Raw genomic sequence first — 17463 nt, 5'->3', positions numbered from 1 at the left:
AGTGGGGCAAACACAAGCAGCAACTGGAATAGTCATACATTGCTGAGGCTAGAGGATGTGCTGCTGCTGAAGACGAAAGACTGGCTGTTCCTTAAGCCGCTAAACACATGCTATACCATAAACCCGAGCAGCCCGAGTCAACCTGATGGGTTCCAGGACGAGTCCACCTGGATTCCTGACCACCAGGGCAATCGCTAGAAGACAAGAACTAGCTTGGCGGAAGTGACCGAAGCCCCCCTCGAGCAGAGGGGCCGCAGCGAGGGGGCGAGGCGGGGAGGCACTCGGGTTCGTAGGGACAGTGGGAGCCGGCTTCCGCCGCCGCTGCCGCCTCAAAGAGCAGGCGCGGTCTCTCTAGGCGCCGCGGAGGCCTCAGCTCTCAGTGATTCCGGGGCGCAGGCCAGGAGTCCTTTGCCAAGAAAAGCCAGAGGCAAAGCAAACGATCCGACTCTCAGCTGTGGTTCAGGACTGGGAGGTGGGGACGGGGGCGGGGTCCCCTGGGATTGACGACGGCGCAGACCGGACGGGACGGCCCCTTTGTCTTAGGGAGCTGAGACAGCAGCCACAGGGCGAAAGGTTGCAGCAGATGGTGAGTGGCGTTCTGTTGGATGCGCGGGACCCTCTCCTTCATCCGCACCCAAGCTCCGCGTCCTCACGTGCGCCAGCCCTTCCCCCGATGGATGGCTACGGCCCGGCTGCTGCCCCCAGGCCGCACCCTCTGCCCCGGTACCTCGGACCCTCCAGGCCCCTCTCCCCTGGACCCCACACGGTGGCTCCCGCCAGCCTGGGTCGGGATGGATGTACATAAGCTTTCTTAGTGGTTAGTTAATTTGGTTTAGCTTGGGTTGCGGATAAGGTTTTGTTTGGTGAAATAACCGCGTCCCAGACTGCCCTGGAAGTCCTGGGTTCGCACGATCCTCCCTGCCGTCAGGTCCACTCACTGTACAGGGTTTTAAGTCACTTGCACGGTCTTATCGACCGCGCAAACACCCTTGTGGCATCCTCAGCAGCTGAGGCTGTTTCCTGTCAAAGTGAAGGTGCCCTGCCCTGTTCCTCATAACCCAGCTTCTTGAATTTATTCTTCTGCGGATGCTCTCTTGCTACTTTGCAAAAGCCCCAGTTTAATGGATGACAACTTCTCTAACGTGGCATTTTCCTGTTTAATTTTTATTTTATGTATATTTGTGTTTTGTCTGCCTGTGTATCTATAGTATGTGCATGGCTGGTGCCAACGGAGGCCAGAAGAGGGCATCGGGTCACCTGGAACGGGCTGTGAGCCGTCACATAGGTGCTGGGAATCGAATATAGGCCCTCTGGAAGAACAACCTGTGCTCTTAATCCTTGAGCCCTCTCTCCGGTGTCCGCATTTAAATATTAACAGAAAGTGATATTGCCGGGAAAGGAGGGTGGCACCGTTGGACACCTGAGACCAGATCACCAGTGCCCACGTTTTAAAAAGTGGATGTGCTTGTTATGCCCAGATCTGCGAAGCACCCCCAAAAAAGTCCTGTATGTAAAAGAGCCTTTTTTCTACACAAGTCTGCAAACTCGGACTCGTGGCGTCCAACGTGTTGGAGAGAGCCCCTAACTCAGGTAGGGTTGGGTTTTTAATAGCAGCAAAGGTGGGGGGGGAGGGGATTTCTAAGGTTTGGGACCCCAGATTAGCTGACATTTGTCTAGGGGTGTCCTGGTGAAAAGCCAATGGGTGTGTGCTGACAGGTGATCCTATCTACAATTTTTGGAATGTTAGGAATTTCCTCTGGATGGTCTGTTCCTGGGTGGTGCCTGGGTAGTCCCAGTTGGTGGTCTTTCTTGGAACCTGGCATTGCCTTAGGGAAAACTACTGAGACTCAGGCCTCTATTGAGCTTGTCGTGACCTGAAGTTGTCCTCTGGTCTCCACATGCTTGCTGAGTTGTGGGTACACACACGAAGGAAAAGTATAGACAATAATTCCCTTGTATGAGGGAGCTGTAGTATTCCCTAAGGTCAGAGGACATTAGACAGAATGGCCATTGAGCCATCTCCCCAGCCCACAAGGATTCTTTTACATGCCTGCCCAGTGTCCTGTCAGTGAGAACACAATGACACTGGGAGGGGTTTCTGGTGTATCTTTCTAGAATAATTGGAAGCAAGTACAACTGCCAGTGGTATGCACACTCTTGTTATTAATACAGCAGGAAAGCTCCTGTGGGCTCTACCACCTACTGTGTGAGCATCTGTTCTGCCACGCTGCACACTGGGAATTTCCATGTGGGGGGCACAGAGAAATGGCATGAGGTTAATAGGCTAGGGCTAGTAAGCCACCTATGCAGAGGCCAGTCCCTGGGGCGTTCTTGCCATAAAGATGTTTCCATTCTCAATTGTGAACGTGAAAACTCTGCATTTGTCTTTTAGCTGTTTGTATTCCCGTTCAGATTAACCAGCGTGTGTTCTTTTTGCATATGTTAAAATACACACTTACCTATGTGTCTTTTTAACTCCATTGAAAATGTCTCCTTTGGGCCGTGGTGGCGCACGCCTTTAGTCCCAGCCCTCGGGAGGCAGAGACAGGGGACTCTTTTCCTTTTTTTTTTTTTTTTTGTTTTTTGTTTTTTTTTTGGTTTTTTTTTTGTTTGTTTGTTTGTTTTTTGTTTTTTCGAGACAGGGTTTCTCTGCAGCTTTAGAGCCTGTCCTGGAGCTAGCTCTTGTAGACCAGGCTGGTCTCGAACTCACAGAGATCCGCCTGCCTCTGCCTCCCGAGTGCTGGGATTAAAGGCGTGCACCACCACCGCCCGGCCGAGGGGACTCTTTTCTTTGTGAGCTCAAGGCCAGCCTGATCTACAAGAGCTAGTGCCCAGACAGGCTCCAAAGAAGCTAGAGAGAAACCCTGTCACAGAGATAGATAGATAGATAGATAGATAGATAGATAGATAGATAGATAGACAGACAGATAGAGATAGATAGATAGATAGATAGATAGATAGATAGATAGATAGATAGATAGATAGATAGATAGATAGATAGATAGATGGATTAAAATGTCTTCTTTGGTTTTGTTTGTTTTATATAATTTTTGTTTTCCAAGGGAAGTTTTGTAATGATCTGTTCTGTCTCTTTAAGAGACAAGCCACGCCCACTCCCTTCCCTGTCCGCTGAGGCAGGCAGATCTTCCTTCCTGGTTGCAGCTTGAGTCTCTTCCTTTTCCGGCTCTCTCCCGAAGAGGCAGCTTCTGCCTCTCCCTCCTCCCCTTGCCCCCCCCCTCTTTCTCTCTGCCTCTCCTCTCTTCTCCCCTTCTGCCTTTCCCCTCCATAACCCACTAAATAAATATCCAACCTCCCTCTGCATGGCGTGCCTATCCATGTCTCTGTCTCTCGCCCACTGCTTTGTTCCCTGCCGGGGACCAGCCACCTTGGGAGACCTGCGTCGTGGTCTCGTGGCAAGCCCATCTGTCTGTCTCTCCTCATGGCCTGCTGCACCCACTTGGGGAACTACGCCATCCCTGCCTGGGACTGGCTGTCTTGGGACCCGCTGCCCACTGCTGCCGCTCGGGGACCTGCAGCGTTTCTGCCACTGCAGCTACTGAAGGATCCACAGCATTTGTATTTAATCCATTTCAAGGTTTCTCTGTGTAAGAGCCCTAGCTGTCCTGGAACTCACTGTGTAGACCAGGCTGGCCTTGAACTCACAGTGATCCACCTGACCCCGCCTTCCCAGTGCTGGGTTTAAAGGTGTGTGCCACCACTGCCCGGCTGAGCTTTCATTTGTTTGTTTGTTTTATGGGCAAATCATTTCTATTAAAGTATTTTGGCTTTTTGCTATGCTTTAAAGGGCCTCCTTATTTCAAGATTATTTTCTAAATAGTCTGGATTTGTCTCGTACTTTTTAAAGTAATCTGTTTATTTTTACGTGCATTGATGTTTCGCATGCATTGTAGGATTCCCTGTAGTTGAGATACAGACAGTTGTGAGCCACTATGTGGTTGTTAGGAATTGAACCCAGATCCTTTGGAAGAACAGCCAGTGCTCTTAACTATCGAGCCACCTATTCAGCCTCTTGTCTAGTACTTGTAAAATGTTGACTCTCTATGGAATTTATTTAGATAAGGGGTGAAGGTAGACTACAGCCTCATTTTTTTACCCCCAAATCATAACCATTGCTAACTTTGTCTATATTGAAAATTTTAAGTTTTGGTTTACTTAAAAATGCACCTGTGTCATTTGCTAAATTCTTCCTGATGTTTAGGCCTATTTGGGGAGAGTTGTTGTTAGATTTATTTATTTTATTTTATGTGTGTAATGTTTTAAGTAAAATGCTGCGGATCCCTGAGTGCCAGCAAGGGCAGTGGGCCATGAAACCACACCACAGGTCTCTGAGCGCATAGGTCCCAAGACCACAGCAGGCCATGAGACCATGGTGTACCAAGAAGGCAGCCATGTCCCAGGCAGGGAGCCACGTGGCAGGTGAGGACTGAGATGGATAGGCACACCATGCAGAGTGAGGTTGGATATTTATATGGTGGGTTATGGAGTGGAAGAGCAGAGAGAGAGAGAGAAACGGGAGAAAGGGGAGAAGTGGGAAGAAGGGAGAAACGGAAAGGACTCAGGCTAGAAGATGAAGATCAGCTTGCCCCGGTGGATGGGGGAGAGAGTGGGTGTGGTTTGTCTCTTAAAGGAGCAGGACAGACCATTACATTCCCATCTCTATAATAAAAAGGCAGGAGTTTAGGCACAATAGGTTAAAGTAATTGGGGCAGCATATTCTCAAGACTGCTTCCTGCTTATTTGTGGGCATCATCTTGAGGGGAAACCTGAGAAAACTAGGTGCTGGTCACATCCTGGGAAAGCTGGTCTTTTTGTTCCTGTCCAGAATTTGTGGTATGGAAATGTCTGGAGTTTCTTATACCTGTTTAAGATATTGGCAGAACAGAGGACAAAGGTAAGTTTAGGGAAAAAAATTTAGGATCAGGGAATTGAGAGGTATGTATCTGACCTATTTAAGGTGGATACTCCAATTCAGCTCCCTGGAACTCACAAGAATTCTTTTTTAAAAAAATATTTATTTATTATGTGTACAATATTCTGTCTGTGTGTATGCCTGCAGGCCAGAAGAGGGCACCAAACCCCATTATAGATGGTTGTGAGCCACCATGTGGTTGCTGGGAATTGAACTCAGGACCTTTGGAATAGGAGGCAATGCTCTTAACCTCTGAACCATCTCTCCAGCCCCTCACAAGAATTCTTTAGGTTTGTGAAAACAGAAGTTTTAGACAGCAGCAGAATGATTGTGACAGATGTTTTTGCACAATGAAAAGTATTTTTAAGACTATGGAAGGCAGCGTGACAGAGAAATTTCATAGTGTATATTTGTTCTCGCTCCTTTATAACTTGTAGGTATAATAACTTAATAACTTGTATTTGTATTTTGTTGAAATTTGTTTGGCGAGATTGACCTTTTAAATGACAAAACCTCTCAGCTGTCAAACTGCATGAGAGATCTTTGAGAAAGATAAATTTTTACTTGAGTTATTGATTAAAAAACAACAGAGAACTTCCTTGGTTGGCACCTAGAGCTACTCCTCAGGGTCCTCCATGGTCGCTGAGGGTCGTATTTGCCTTTTGCTGTTTAGTGCAGGGCCTGCCAGGCTCCAGAAGATCCTGTGGACTAAGAAATCTGTGGGAAGAAAAGCCTACCTTGACCTGAAGAGCTAGGCTATCGATTCCAGCGATTCTGTCCACTGGTGATCTTCAGTTTAGATGAAAGGCAGTTTTGCGCAGTCGTTAGCACTTGACAGTTGAAACGGAGTGCGGATTATGTTGTTTTGTGCCCATTTGTCTTCTGTCTTCTTTGGAGGAAGTAGAGTGCTGCTAGGAGCCAACCTGTCTCTTTTTGTTATGAAAAGTCTTTTAATAATTAAATATTTTCGCCGGGCTGTAGTGGCACATACCTTTAATCCCAGCACTCGGGAGGCAGAGGCAAGTGGATCTCTGTGCCAGCCTGGTCTACAAGAGCTAGTTCCAGGATAGGCCATCCCCTTAGCCCGTGTTTGGGGAGTTTTTGATGATTTTGATGTGCATAATGTTTCTTCTTTTTTTTTCCCATAAGATTTATTTATTTATATAGTATCCTGCCTATAGGCCAGAAGAGAGCACCAGATCTCATTATAGGTGGTTGTGAGCCACCAGGTGTTTGCTGGGAATTGAACTCAGGACCTCTGGAAGAGCAGTCAGTGCTCTTAACCGCTGAGCCATCTCTCCAGCTGAGCCATCTCTCCAGCCCAGTTTATTAAGGACTGGTTAATTCTGGTTTGACATGGGATGTGGATGAGGTTTTGTTTGGTAAAATAACTCAGTCTTTAGAACAAAAACAAGTTTGTTTAGTACACTGCGAAGTGCCCTCCCCCCTCAGGGAGCACTGGCAAGAAAAGACCCCCTTGAATGTACTGATGGACTCTGGGCAGCTAGATTGGTCAGTGGTGGTCCTGGGTGGTTAGTGTTTGGTCAGAAGCATCATCCCAGCTCCATAACACCCCTTATACAAAAAGTCTAGAATATTGGCTCCAGGCTTCACCCCAACTCCTGGCATAAGCTCCCTCCCCTGAACATTGTCTCAGTCCAAACTCCACCTTCAAGAAAGCCCACCAAACGGTAAGCCCTCCCCAGGGAAGGTCAAGAGCACTTCCATAGGCTATTTAAACTGCCCCCCCCCCCCAAGAATGAACACGTGGTTTCTGGGTTTCACGTGGTTCCTCCTTCTTTCTCTCTCTCTTCCCCTCTCCATGTTTCCTCAGGGCTACCCAGGAGCACTACATTAAATATGGGCATCTTTAATTCGGTCTGATTTGGTCTGATTGGGATTATTTACGTCAGCAGAGAGGTTTGGCATCTAATAGAAAATACTTAACAGTTATGATGAGTCACAATGTTTGCAACGTCTCACTGTGCAAAAGAGAGCAGTCTGGCATAGAGCTGCAGGGAATTTTGTTTGGTTATTGTTCCACCTTTGTCAGAATGGGGCTGTCAGGCTTGCGGTTGTTTTCTGGTCCAGGCTTGCGGTTGTTTTCTGGTCCACGCTTGCCTTGGCAGTGGTGCTGCCCTCTCTCTCGCTCACACTTCCCCCACCATGTTTGGTTGGTTTCATTTGACACATGGTGTAGGCCCAGCTGGCCCAGAACTCTGAAGATTCTCCTGCCTCAGTCTCCTCAGTGCTGGGATTCCAGGCTTCCACCTCCAGTACAGCGTGATGCTATTTCTTTGTCCTTTTTAAATTTTTTTTAGACTTTATTTTATGTGAATTGGTGTGAAGGTATCAGATCCCCTGGAACTGAGGTTACAGACAGCTGTAAACTCCCCATGGGTGCTGGGAATTGAACCCAGGTCCTCTGGAGGCACAGGCAGTGTCCTTAACCGCTGAGCCATCTCCCCAGCCCCTCCCATTTTAAATTTCTAAAAACTCTTGTTTTTGTCCCACTTTGTGATAATTTGTTGAAGAATATATAAAGATTTTATCTATTCATTTATTTATTTATTTGGTTTTTCAAGACAAGGTTTCTCTGTAGCTTTGGAGCCTGTCCTGGAACTTACTATCTAGACCAGGCTGGCTCCAAACTCATAGAGATCCTCCTGTCTATGCCTCCCGAGTGCTAGGATTAAAGACATGCACCACCATCACCCAGTTTTAATTTTTACCAAAATACTTAAGTACTTAATCATCTTTTTTCTAGCAATTTGAATCTCTCCTCCAAACTGGACTGTGCTCTGTTTGTTTCTGAGCTGTTTGTTCTTCCCCTACCTCCCCTATTTCCCGTGTTTTGTTTTGTTCTGTTTAGTTTGAGACAGTCTTGCTATGTAGCCTATATAGTGGCTTAGAGCTCACCATGTAGTCTCATGTAGTCTCATGTTAGCAGTCTGCCGATCTCAACTTCCCAAGTGCTAGGATCATCTGGCTCTGTGTAAGCTATCCATTCTTGTCCCAGCCCATGTGATGCTTATTACCTTGGTTGACCCTGTGGCTGGTGAAGCTCTTTTCCTCAGCTGGCTCCTTTCCTAGTGACTCTGAGATGTTCTGGTGTTTGTTGAGTCTTTCAAATGAATATAAAAGTATTTAGTTATGAGACTCTGTACTCTTATAATCCTCCACAAAAATGTTGATTAATGTGAATAAAGTATACAAATTAGCATTACTATGAGTTGTAGTGTCTGTTCTTTCATGTCTTGGACCAAGTGTATAGATGGATGGACAGATGGGCAGACAAATGGGTGGGTGGGTGGGTGGATAGATGAACGGACGGACGGATGGACAGACAGACAGACAAACAGAAAAAGAGAGAGAGAGAGAGATTCTGGATGTTTGATCATTTACTTAGGGAAAATTGCAAGTATTGTGTTTTTGTACTCATACACACCAAACTAGTCTAAGGAATATTCCTGACCAAGTATGTCACCATTTGCAGTGTCCTCTAGAAGAACAAACATACAAGTTGTGGCACATCAACATATTTAGGAATTCCAAAGCTATTGTTGGATGTTGTGGGACATTTAAGATGTGTTACACTTGTTTATGCTGTGGAATATTTGATTAATGGTGCACAGATGTGTTGCATTCTTTTATGTTTCATTTGTTTAACTCTGTGAAGCTGTGTTGCTTTGCCTGGCGAAAACACCTGATGGTCTAATAAAGCGCTGAATGGTCAGCAAGGCAGGAGAGGGACAGGTGGGACTGGCAGGCAGAATAAATAGGAGAAAGTAGGCTGAGGGGCAGGGAGGTGTGAGAAAAAATTAAGGAGAGGAGGATGCCAGGGGCCAGCCACACAGCTAGCCACGGAGTAAGAAGGAAAGGAAGACATAGAATAAAGGTAAAAAGCCCAGAGACAAATGTTAGATGGGATAATTTAAGTTAGAAAAGCTAGCAAAAAACAAACCATGCTAAGGTCAGGCATTCCTAAGTAAGAATAAATCTCCGTGTATTTATGTGGGATCTGGGTGGCAAGCCCCCAAAGAGAAAATTAAGCAAAAAAAAAAAAAGAACCAGCTACAGTTGCTCTTTCTTGTGGGAATTTGGACTTTCCTTTGGACTGCCAGCCTCCAAACAGGGAGACTTATTACTAATTGTGAAAGCTTGCCCTTTGGCTTAGGCTTCTTCATAACTAGCTCTTAGAACTTATTTAACCTGTTTCTACTAATCTTCATTCTTCTACATGACTTTTTACTTCTCCATTCTGTATCTGACTCCCTCCGTTTCTTACTGGTGTCTCTTCCTCTCCCCAGAGTCCTGTCTATCCTCTCCTGCCTAACTGTTGGCCATTCAGCTCTTTATTAAACCAATCAGGTACCTTAGGCAGGTAAGGTAAAACAGCAACACATTTTTATACAGTTTCCTCAAATATCTCACAACAAAAATGAATGATGCTTTCTGATTTAGCTTACAAAATAAAAAGGTGATAGCAGCTGTGCAGTGGCGCACGCCTTTAATCCCAGCGCCCAGCAGGCAGAGGCAGGCGGATCTCTGGGTTCGAGACCAGCCTGGTCTACATAGTGAGTTCCATAACAGCCAGGGCTTCACAGAGAAACCCTGTCTACTAAAACAAAAACAAGACAAACAAAAAAAAACCTAAATTGTAGGTTATTCATGCCATGATGAGAGCAGGTCCCCTCAAACACACTTGACAAAATATATATATCTCAATATATTGTGGCTTTTTTTTTTTTTTTTTTTTTTTTTTTTTTTTTTGCTTCTAGGAGCATTGATTTCTTGTTTCTCTATTGTGCTATTCCTTTGGAATGTGTTTTGTAAAAATTTTTTTTTTTTTTTTGATTTTTCGAGACAGGGTTTCCCTGTAGTTTCTAGAGCCTGTCCTGGACCTAGCTCTTGTAGACCAGGCTGGTCTCTGTAAAAAAAAAAAATTTTTTTTGAGGGCTGGAGAGATGGCTCAGTGGTTAAGAGCACTGACTGCTCTTCCAGAGGTCCTGAGTTCAATTCCCAGCAACCACATGGTGGCTTATAGTCATCTATAATGAGACCTGGCGCCCCCTTCTGGAAATGCGGGCACACATGGAAGGAATGCTGTACACATAATAAATAAATAAATCTTAAAAAAATTTTTTTTGATTGCTTCATACTGACACCTTTTTAACTGATGGGTTTATGGGGTCTTTGCTCAGTCAGGATGAGCACTGTCATGTTTGTCTGAGTGTTAGTAGTGGCACGGCCATACATGGAGACACCATTTCCAAATTCTAGGGCACTGATTCCATCCCTGCCCTAGTCCCAGCATCTTTACAAGAACTGTTCTGAGCTATTCTTTGAATTTTATAAGAATATCCACATCGTTTTCTTTTTTGTCTGAATTCCTGTGTTGTTGTTTTTTTAAATGATTTATTTTTATTTTATGTGTATTGGTGGTTTTCCTGCCTGTATGTCTGTGTATGAGTGTCAGATTTTGGGATTACAGACAGTTGTGAGCTGCCATGTGGGTGCTGGGAATTGAACCCGGGTCAGTGCTCTTAACCACTGAGCCACCTCTCCAGCCCCCTGAATGCCTGTGTTCTTAATAGAACAAAGCAGGGAGTTTCATAGACCTTAGGATCTTGGAGAGAATAGGAAGCTGATTAAAAACTAGTTTCCGGTATCCCAGATAACTTTGTATTCCTGTTTTATGAGCATGCAAGCTCTAGGTTGAGGCCTCAGTATTTGCCTGGTTTTTGCAAAGGAAACCAGATTTCTATCTTCTGAAGTAAAAGTAAGGGGAAATTTAAAAGTAGATAGTGGTACTTTTGAAGTTCATTATTTTGAAATTTTAGCAGACTCACCATATTTTGTGGCGTTCTTTTTTACTAAACAGTATGCAGAGATTGTCCCAAGCTAGAGAGTTAATGTCATCTTTTCCCCTTCTTGTCACACACACGCTGAGAGCCTAGCGTCCTGCAGTTTTCCCCGTATGTAAATCTAATCAGATTGGATAATAACACCTTGTCCATCAGTAGCAAACCTTGCAGCAGGCCTGTGCTGAGTGCTCTCTTCTTCTGTGAACTCTGTGAAGCCATCAGTGGAGTGTGTCACCTCCCAGGCTTACAGCCATAGTGCCACCAACCCAGGAAAGGCTACCAAGCTGATTACGCACGGTCCCTATGATATGCACATCTCTCTTGGACTTAGAGTCATGGTTTAGAATATAGGAACATCTTAGCCAGGCAGTGTTGTGGGAAGCTGCTTGTTTGTTTCTGGCTTCCCAGACTCCCAAAATAACCACTCAAACTGTATTAATTAAATCACTGCTTGGCCTATTACTCTAACTTCTTATTGGCTAGCTCTTACATCTTAATTTAACCCGTATCCATTATTTTATATTTACCACAAGGCTCGTGCCCTACCAGCAAGGTTCCAGCTGAGAGCTCATATCTTTCCCCTCTGGTGGCTACATGGCATCTCACTGATTCCGCCTTCTTTCTCCCAGCATTCAGTTTAGTTTTCCCCACCTAGCTCTGTTCTGTCCTGCTGTAGGCTCAAAACAAGTTTCTTTATTCATTAACCAATAAAAACAACACATGTACAGAAGGACCTCCCATACCAGGGCAGTGGTGGCGCACGCCTTTAGTCCCAGCACTCAGAAGACAAAAGCAGGCGGATCTCTGAAGCATGATTAATAAAAACTCAGGGTCAGAAATTGGGGTTCAACCTGAAGATCTGAAAAGCAAAACAGCCAGCCACTGGCTCTTGCCTTGACCTCAGTCTAAAATGGTGATCCTGCCTCCTGGAATCTCAGAAGGAGACTGTGTCTGAGAGCTGCCATCCTCCCTGCCCCCCCCTCCGCCATCTTATCTTCCTCTCTAGGTCTGGGATTAAAGGTGTGCATCACCGTCATTAAAGGCATGCACCGCCCAGTTTCTGGCATTAAAGTTGTGTGTCATTGAGGCTACTGGGATTAAAGGTGTGTGTCATTGTGCTTACTGTAATTAAAGATGTATGTTACCATAATCTGGTCTGTAAGGCTGACCAGTGGAACTGTTTTACTCTCAGATCTTCAGGCAGTCTTTATTTATTAAAGTACATTTGAAATGCCACCACAGATCTCTCTGTGTTAAAGATTAGTCTGGTCTACAAGAACTAGTTCCAGGAGAGCTAGAGCTGTCACACAGAGAAACCCTGTCTCAAAAAAAACCCAATAATAATAATAATAATAATAATACAGGAACATCTTATGCCTGTTGTCTCCATTCTGCATGTGCACTGTCTGGTGGCTAGCACCAATTAAATCTTTCTCTGGTAGATGTGTGACTAGCACGTGGAAGAGCCATGTTGACATGTGCCGTGGCACCGTCACTGAATGTGTCCACAACTGATTCGATCTCTGTGGGTCACTCGCTGTCTGAAGGCCTGCCTGATTTGCCTTCACATTGCTGGATGACCTTCTTCAGGAAACAAGCAAAACGCTCCATGTCCCCCTCACTGGGAGTAGAGGGTGTTTGGTCTTGGTTTCTTTTCCCAAAGGATCTGAAGTGTGATATCATTGTTGCTTTAATTTTACCCATTGATTCCACAATGCAACAGCAGGGTAGTTCGAGGAGATGGAGAGAGCAGAGGCCTCCCGTTGGAGTGAAGGAAGTATGAGCCAATGAGTTAGGGTCTGTTAGTGCCTGGAGGTCACAGAAGTTGCAACAGCCTAGAGCCAACAGTTTCTAGGTCGGCCCTATGAGCCTGGAGACCAGCCAGAAGGTTTGAATGCAGTTTCTGTTTTCATCATTTGATCTCCACCCAGGTGTAGTCAGGACGAGAGGCCAAACAACTATCACTCTGTCAGGGTTCCAGGGAGCCAGAACTGCTCATGCCGTGAAGGTCAGCTTCTCATGTGGGAGAGGATAGAGATGCTACCCAACCAAATGAAGAGGTTGGTGCTGGAGGGAGGCACTCTGAGAAGGTCTCACCGAGGGAGAGCACTGCTCATAGACAGGCAGTAGGCCTGCTGCCTGCAGGAGACAGTGACCGAGCACCGACATGCGAGTTTACCATGTTGCTTCAGGGACCCGCAGAGGTGACGTCCTGTGAACATAGTGCTCTCCTGAAAGGAAGAGGTAAAGACCACATGGGGTGAATCTGCTCCTGCAGGAGGCAGCTGCTGCCAGAGAACTGGGGAAAGGGGAGAAGGGACAGTGTGCACCAGGAGGAATTAGGTACAGGGGCCAGAAAGCAAGAGGCCGAGCACTGCATATTTAATCTTATTCCGTCTGGATTCCAATATTACTAAATAAGGGTGGCTTCCACTGAACTGACTCCTAAAGCCTGTCACCTTTATTGTCTATTGCAGGGTTGGGGCACATATGCATGTTGACGACAGCTTGTGAGAACTGGGTCTCTCCTTCCACAAGGTGGGTAGTAGGATTGAACTTGGGTTGTCGGGTTTTGTGGAAAGCCCACCATGCAGGTCATGATGCTCACCTTTTGTTTTTTTTTTTTTTACAAGATCTCACTATGTAACTCAACCTGGTCTTTTCTGAGGATCCTCTGCCTCCACCTTTCTGAATAGCTGGACCTATAGGGGAAAGGAGCCATGATCAACTTCCATTTCACTATCAGAGAACCAGAGGCCTGAAAGGATAGATTATAATCTGAAAGGATAAATTATAATCTGAAAGGATAAATTATAATCTTGCTCCCCATTTTTTCCAGTACCATCTGCCATTGGCTGCATTGGCTCTGTCTCACTGGTAGACACTCCCCTCGCCCCCCGCCCAGCGCTTGAGGTGACTGAACCCATCTGCTACAGGCTCGCTCTCAGACTCCTCTTTTCCCAGCCTCTTACTGTGTTAAACATCTGTCTATCAAGGTGTGTCCCCAGGACCACCCCTACCGCCAAGTGGTGAGACAAGACATCTTTCAGGTCTCAGACCCTCTGTTACTCCAGACTCAGCTCACACATAACCATGCTCAGACCTGTGTTGCCTGTCCATAGGCTGAGCCCTTCCCTCCTAAGAGCACCAGAGGCTATCTAAGACTAAGCAAGGGCCCGAGCCTGCGATTTTCCACTTTGGAGGGAGTACTTCTTGGGAGATCGCATGGCTTAATGCACCTAGGTTCCAAATGAGCCATATGAATTCCTTGAGTATAGAGCATGTAGGGCCCTGAGGAGCTACTGTCCTTGTGAGCAGGCAGGACCATAGGCCAGGGCCAGGTGAACCAGCCAACAACCAGTCTTCACTAGCTCCCCACATAGATATGACCAGTCAATCATGGGGACCCCAGTGGTCTAGGCTGTGAAAGATTGGAACTTTTAAGTCCTTAGAAAACAATAGGTAGATGTGTAGAAATCCTTATCATTCTAAAAATTATTTTATTTTCATATGTATATGTAACAGGCCATAGAGGCCAGAAATAAGCATTAGATCTCCTAGAACTGAAGTTGGGCACAAACCTGGGTCCTCTGCAAAAGTAACAAGTACTTTTCTTATTTTTTAGATTTATTTGTTTGTTTGTTATTATGTATACTGTGCTCTGCCTGCAGGCCAGAAGAGGGCACCAGATCTCATTACAGATGGCTTTGAGCTACCATGTGGTTGCTGGGAATTGAACTCAGGACCTCTGGAAGAGCAGTCAGTGCTCTTCACCTCTGAGTCATCTCTCCAGCCCCCAATAGTACCAAGTACTCTTAACGCTAAGCCACTGAGCTATCTCTTTAGCCCTACTTATCTTGAAAAATTGAAAAAAGGGGGGGGGGAGCAGGATGTGAAGCACTGCCTGGCCTAGAACTTATAGTGTAGGCCAGTCTGGCCTTGAACCCTGAACCCACAAAGATATCCCAACCTCTGGCTCCCCTCTCATTTTTCAAGTGGGACTTTGCCTGACTAAGCCTACTAGATGGGACCAGCCCAGGAACCAAATGTTTGCTCAGGACTCTGCACTAGCGAATACCAGTGTGAGCGTGGGCCTGGGGAGACAGAACTATGGGGGCTTCAGCTCCTCGAGTCTCACTTAAGCCTGCCTTGCTTTGCTTTGTTTTGTTTTTCGAGAAAGTGTTTCTCTGTAGGTTTAGAGCCTATCCTGGAACTTGCTCTGTAGACCAGGCTGGCCTTGAACTCACAGAGATCCACCTGCCTCTGCCTCCCAAAGTGCAGGGATTAAAGGCGAGCGCCACCACCGCCCAGCGCTCAGCCTGCCTTTCACTGACTTTACCTCACAAGGGGACCCCCGCCCCCGATGCAGGATCTGTGGAACTGGACTTTCATGTGTTCTCTCTTTCTCAGCCCCACGGGATCCTGATTCCTCTTGTCCTTACACACCCACGACACCAAGATGGCAGCAGCTGGACTTCTGCCACTGCCAGCAGGACCTCAGGTGAGTGGTCCCAAAAGCTTATTCAGTGGCTTGACCAAAGCTCCTTCTGTGCCCAAGCAATCCACATATCACTGCCTCTCCTGAGCTCAATCACTTCTTCCTACTGAGCTCACGTGACTCTATGGGGGCCACCACCAGTCCCCCATGTCACGTGTACTACCTGTCAGGTGCGAAGTTACTAAAAAACTGGTCATTCCAGGTCAAGGTGACCTTCGAGGATGTGGCTGTTCTGCTGTCCCAGGAGGAGTGGGCCCGCTTGGGCCCTGCTCAGCGGGGCCTCTATCGGAATGTGATGATGGAGACTTACGGCAATGTGGTCTCACTAGGTAAGGCTCCTCCATGGGCTCCATTATGTCTTTGTGTGCTGGACTCAGGTCGGGGATTCCCAGGGGAGGCAGCTGCTGGGAAGAGGGGGACTCAGGGCAGACTGGTCCTGAGACTTGCTCACCTCAAGGATTCAGCTCCAACAGAATGGAAGCTTTGTCGTTTTTCCTGTGCCCGCATGGAACATGGATTAAGGGAGTATTTTAGCAAATGTTGTATAATCCAGGGGCTTCCCTCCTCATGAGCAGGACTCCCAGGATCCAAGCCTGTTGTGATCTCCCAGCTGGAGCGAGGAGAAGATCCGTGGGTCCTGGATGGGCAGGACACTGAACGGAGCCAGGGCCTGGGAAGTGGCCACTCCGGTGAGTGAGAACTGATCCTGCTTCCACTGCAGGTATAATCTAGTTCAGACGGAGCCGCTGATGGAAGAAGCTTCCATTGGTCAGGGGAGGGCCTGGGCCAAGCAATGCTCCACAGAAGGAAGCATAGATGGGGTGGGGAAACTACATGGGGAGGTGAGCCTAGGTACAGAGGAGGGAGGACAGGATCGCTGAGCCCTGTAGAGGCAACAGATTGTTTCATTTTTATGGTATTTTGAGACAGGGTTTCTCTGTAGCTTTGGAGCCTGTCCTGGAACTCACTCTGTAGATCTGGCTGGCCTCGAACTCACAGAGTTTGCCTGTCTCTGTCTCCTGAGTGCTGGATTTAAAGGCGTGCGCCACCACCACCCGGCCTGGGTTACTTGATTTGCAAGGCTCCTAGTATAAAAAGGGAATTTTTCAACCTGATACTCATGGTGAAGAGCTGGAAGTTTGATCTCGGTTATAAAAGAATCTACTATCCCCTGACCCGTGAAATATTGCACTGAGGTCCCATGTATTATATAAATCAAAGTTTTTAAAAAAAACAACAAAACTATAAGGATTGAAAAAGAAAAGTATTGTTTGAAGTTTATATGATTTTTAACTTGGAAAAAGAGATTGATATTCATAAGAGAATTTAGAAATATTGTTAGATAATAAAAATCATTTATATTATCAGCAATAAACAAAGGCATAAATAAATATTAAAATTATGACTTATATAATAGCATCAGAAAGTTACTTGGGATCATGATGAGATGGCTTAGTAGTTAAGAGCATTTGCTGCTCTTCCAGAGGACCCGAGTTCAGTTCCCAGCACCCACATGGCAGCCCACAAGCTTCTGTAACTCCAGTTTCAGCGGATCTTACACTCTCTACTGGCTTCCACACGTACCAGGTACACAAGTGGTACACAGACATACATGCAAGCAGAGAACACTCATACACATTGAGTAAATAAAAACTTTTTTTAAATGAAAGTTTATGGTTTTATTGTCTTCATAAAAAAATCAGCTTAGGGCTGGAGAGGTGGGTCAGCGGTTAAGAGCATTGCCGGCTCTTCCAAAGGTCCTGAGTTCAATTCCCAGCAACCACATGGTGGCTCACAACCATCTGTAATGGGGTCTGGTGCCCTCTTCTGCCCTGCAGGCATACACACAGACAGAATATTGTATACATAATAAATAAATAAATATTTTAAAAAAAGAATTATCCTTTCTGCCGGGCGGTGATGGCACATGCCTTCAATTCCAGCACTCGGGAGGCAAGTTGGGAGGCAAGGGAGGCAGATCTCTGTGAGTTCGAAGCCAGCCTGGTCTTCCAGGACAGGCTCCAAAGCTACAGAGAAACTCTGTCTCGAAAAAAAACCAAAAAAAAAAAAAAAAAAGAAAGAATTATCCTTTCTTTCTACAGTGGTATGGTCAAAGACTTAACAATCTCATTGGCTTGAAATCCGATCTCCTCTGTGAAATAGTCACA

The 17463-nt window shown here is 46.2% G+C and overlaps 1 protein-coding gene across 11 annotated transcripts in view; it reads left to right on the top strand.

Moving 5' to 3' along the window:
* The window catches only part of LOC119822419 (zinc finger protein 250), a 30600-nt gene that overhangs the window by 8115 nt on the left and 5022 nt on the right, over positions 1 to 17463 (top strand). Inside the window, exons 1-7 of one of the 11 annotated variants that reach the window (XM_038341706.1) lie at positions 90 to 586; positions 1537 to 1590; positions 12729 to 13041; positions 13275 to 13335; positions 15208 to 15298; positions 15498 to 15624; positions 15871 to 15984. In XM_038341706.1, coding sequence (XP_038197634.1) covers positions 15257 to 15298; positions 15498 to 15624; positions 15871 to 15984 — 283 coding nt within the window. In that variant the 5' untranslated portion in view covers positions 90 to 586; positions 1537 to 1590; positions 12729 to 13041; positions 13275 to 13335; positions 15208 to 15256. Of the gene's footprint in view, positions 1 to 89; positions 587 to 1208; positions 1591 to 12728; positions 13042 to 13274; positions 13336 to 15207; positions 15299 to 15497; positions 15625 to 15870; positions 15985 to 17463 lie in introns of those variants that run through there. The other 10 variants (XM_038341707.1, XM_038341702.1, XM_038341701.1 and 7 more) reach the window with 10 other exon arrangements.

The sequence above is a fragment of the Arvicola amphibius genome, chromosome 9 (assembly GCF_903992535.2).
Source record: "Arvicola amphibius chromosome 9, mArvAmp1.2, whole genome shotgun sequence".
In the NCBI taxonomy this organism is placed as follows: domain Eukaryota; kingdom Metazoa; phylum Chordata; class Mammalia; order Rodentia; family Cricetidae; genus Arvicola; species Arvicola amphibius.
The sequence above is the reverse complement of the archived record's forward strand: the minus strand, read 5'-3'. Positions and strand labels throughout refer to the sequence as shown.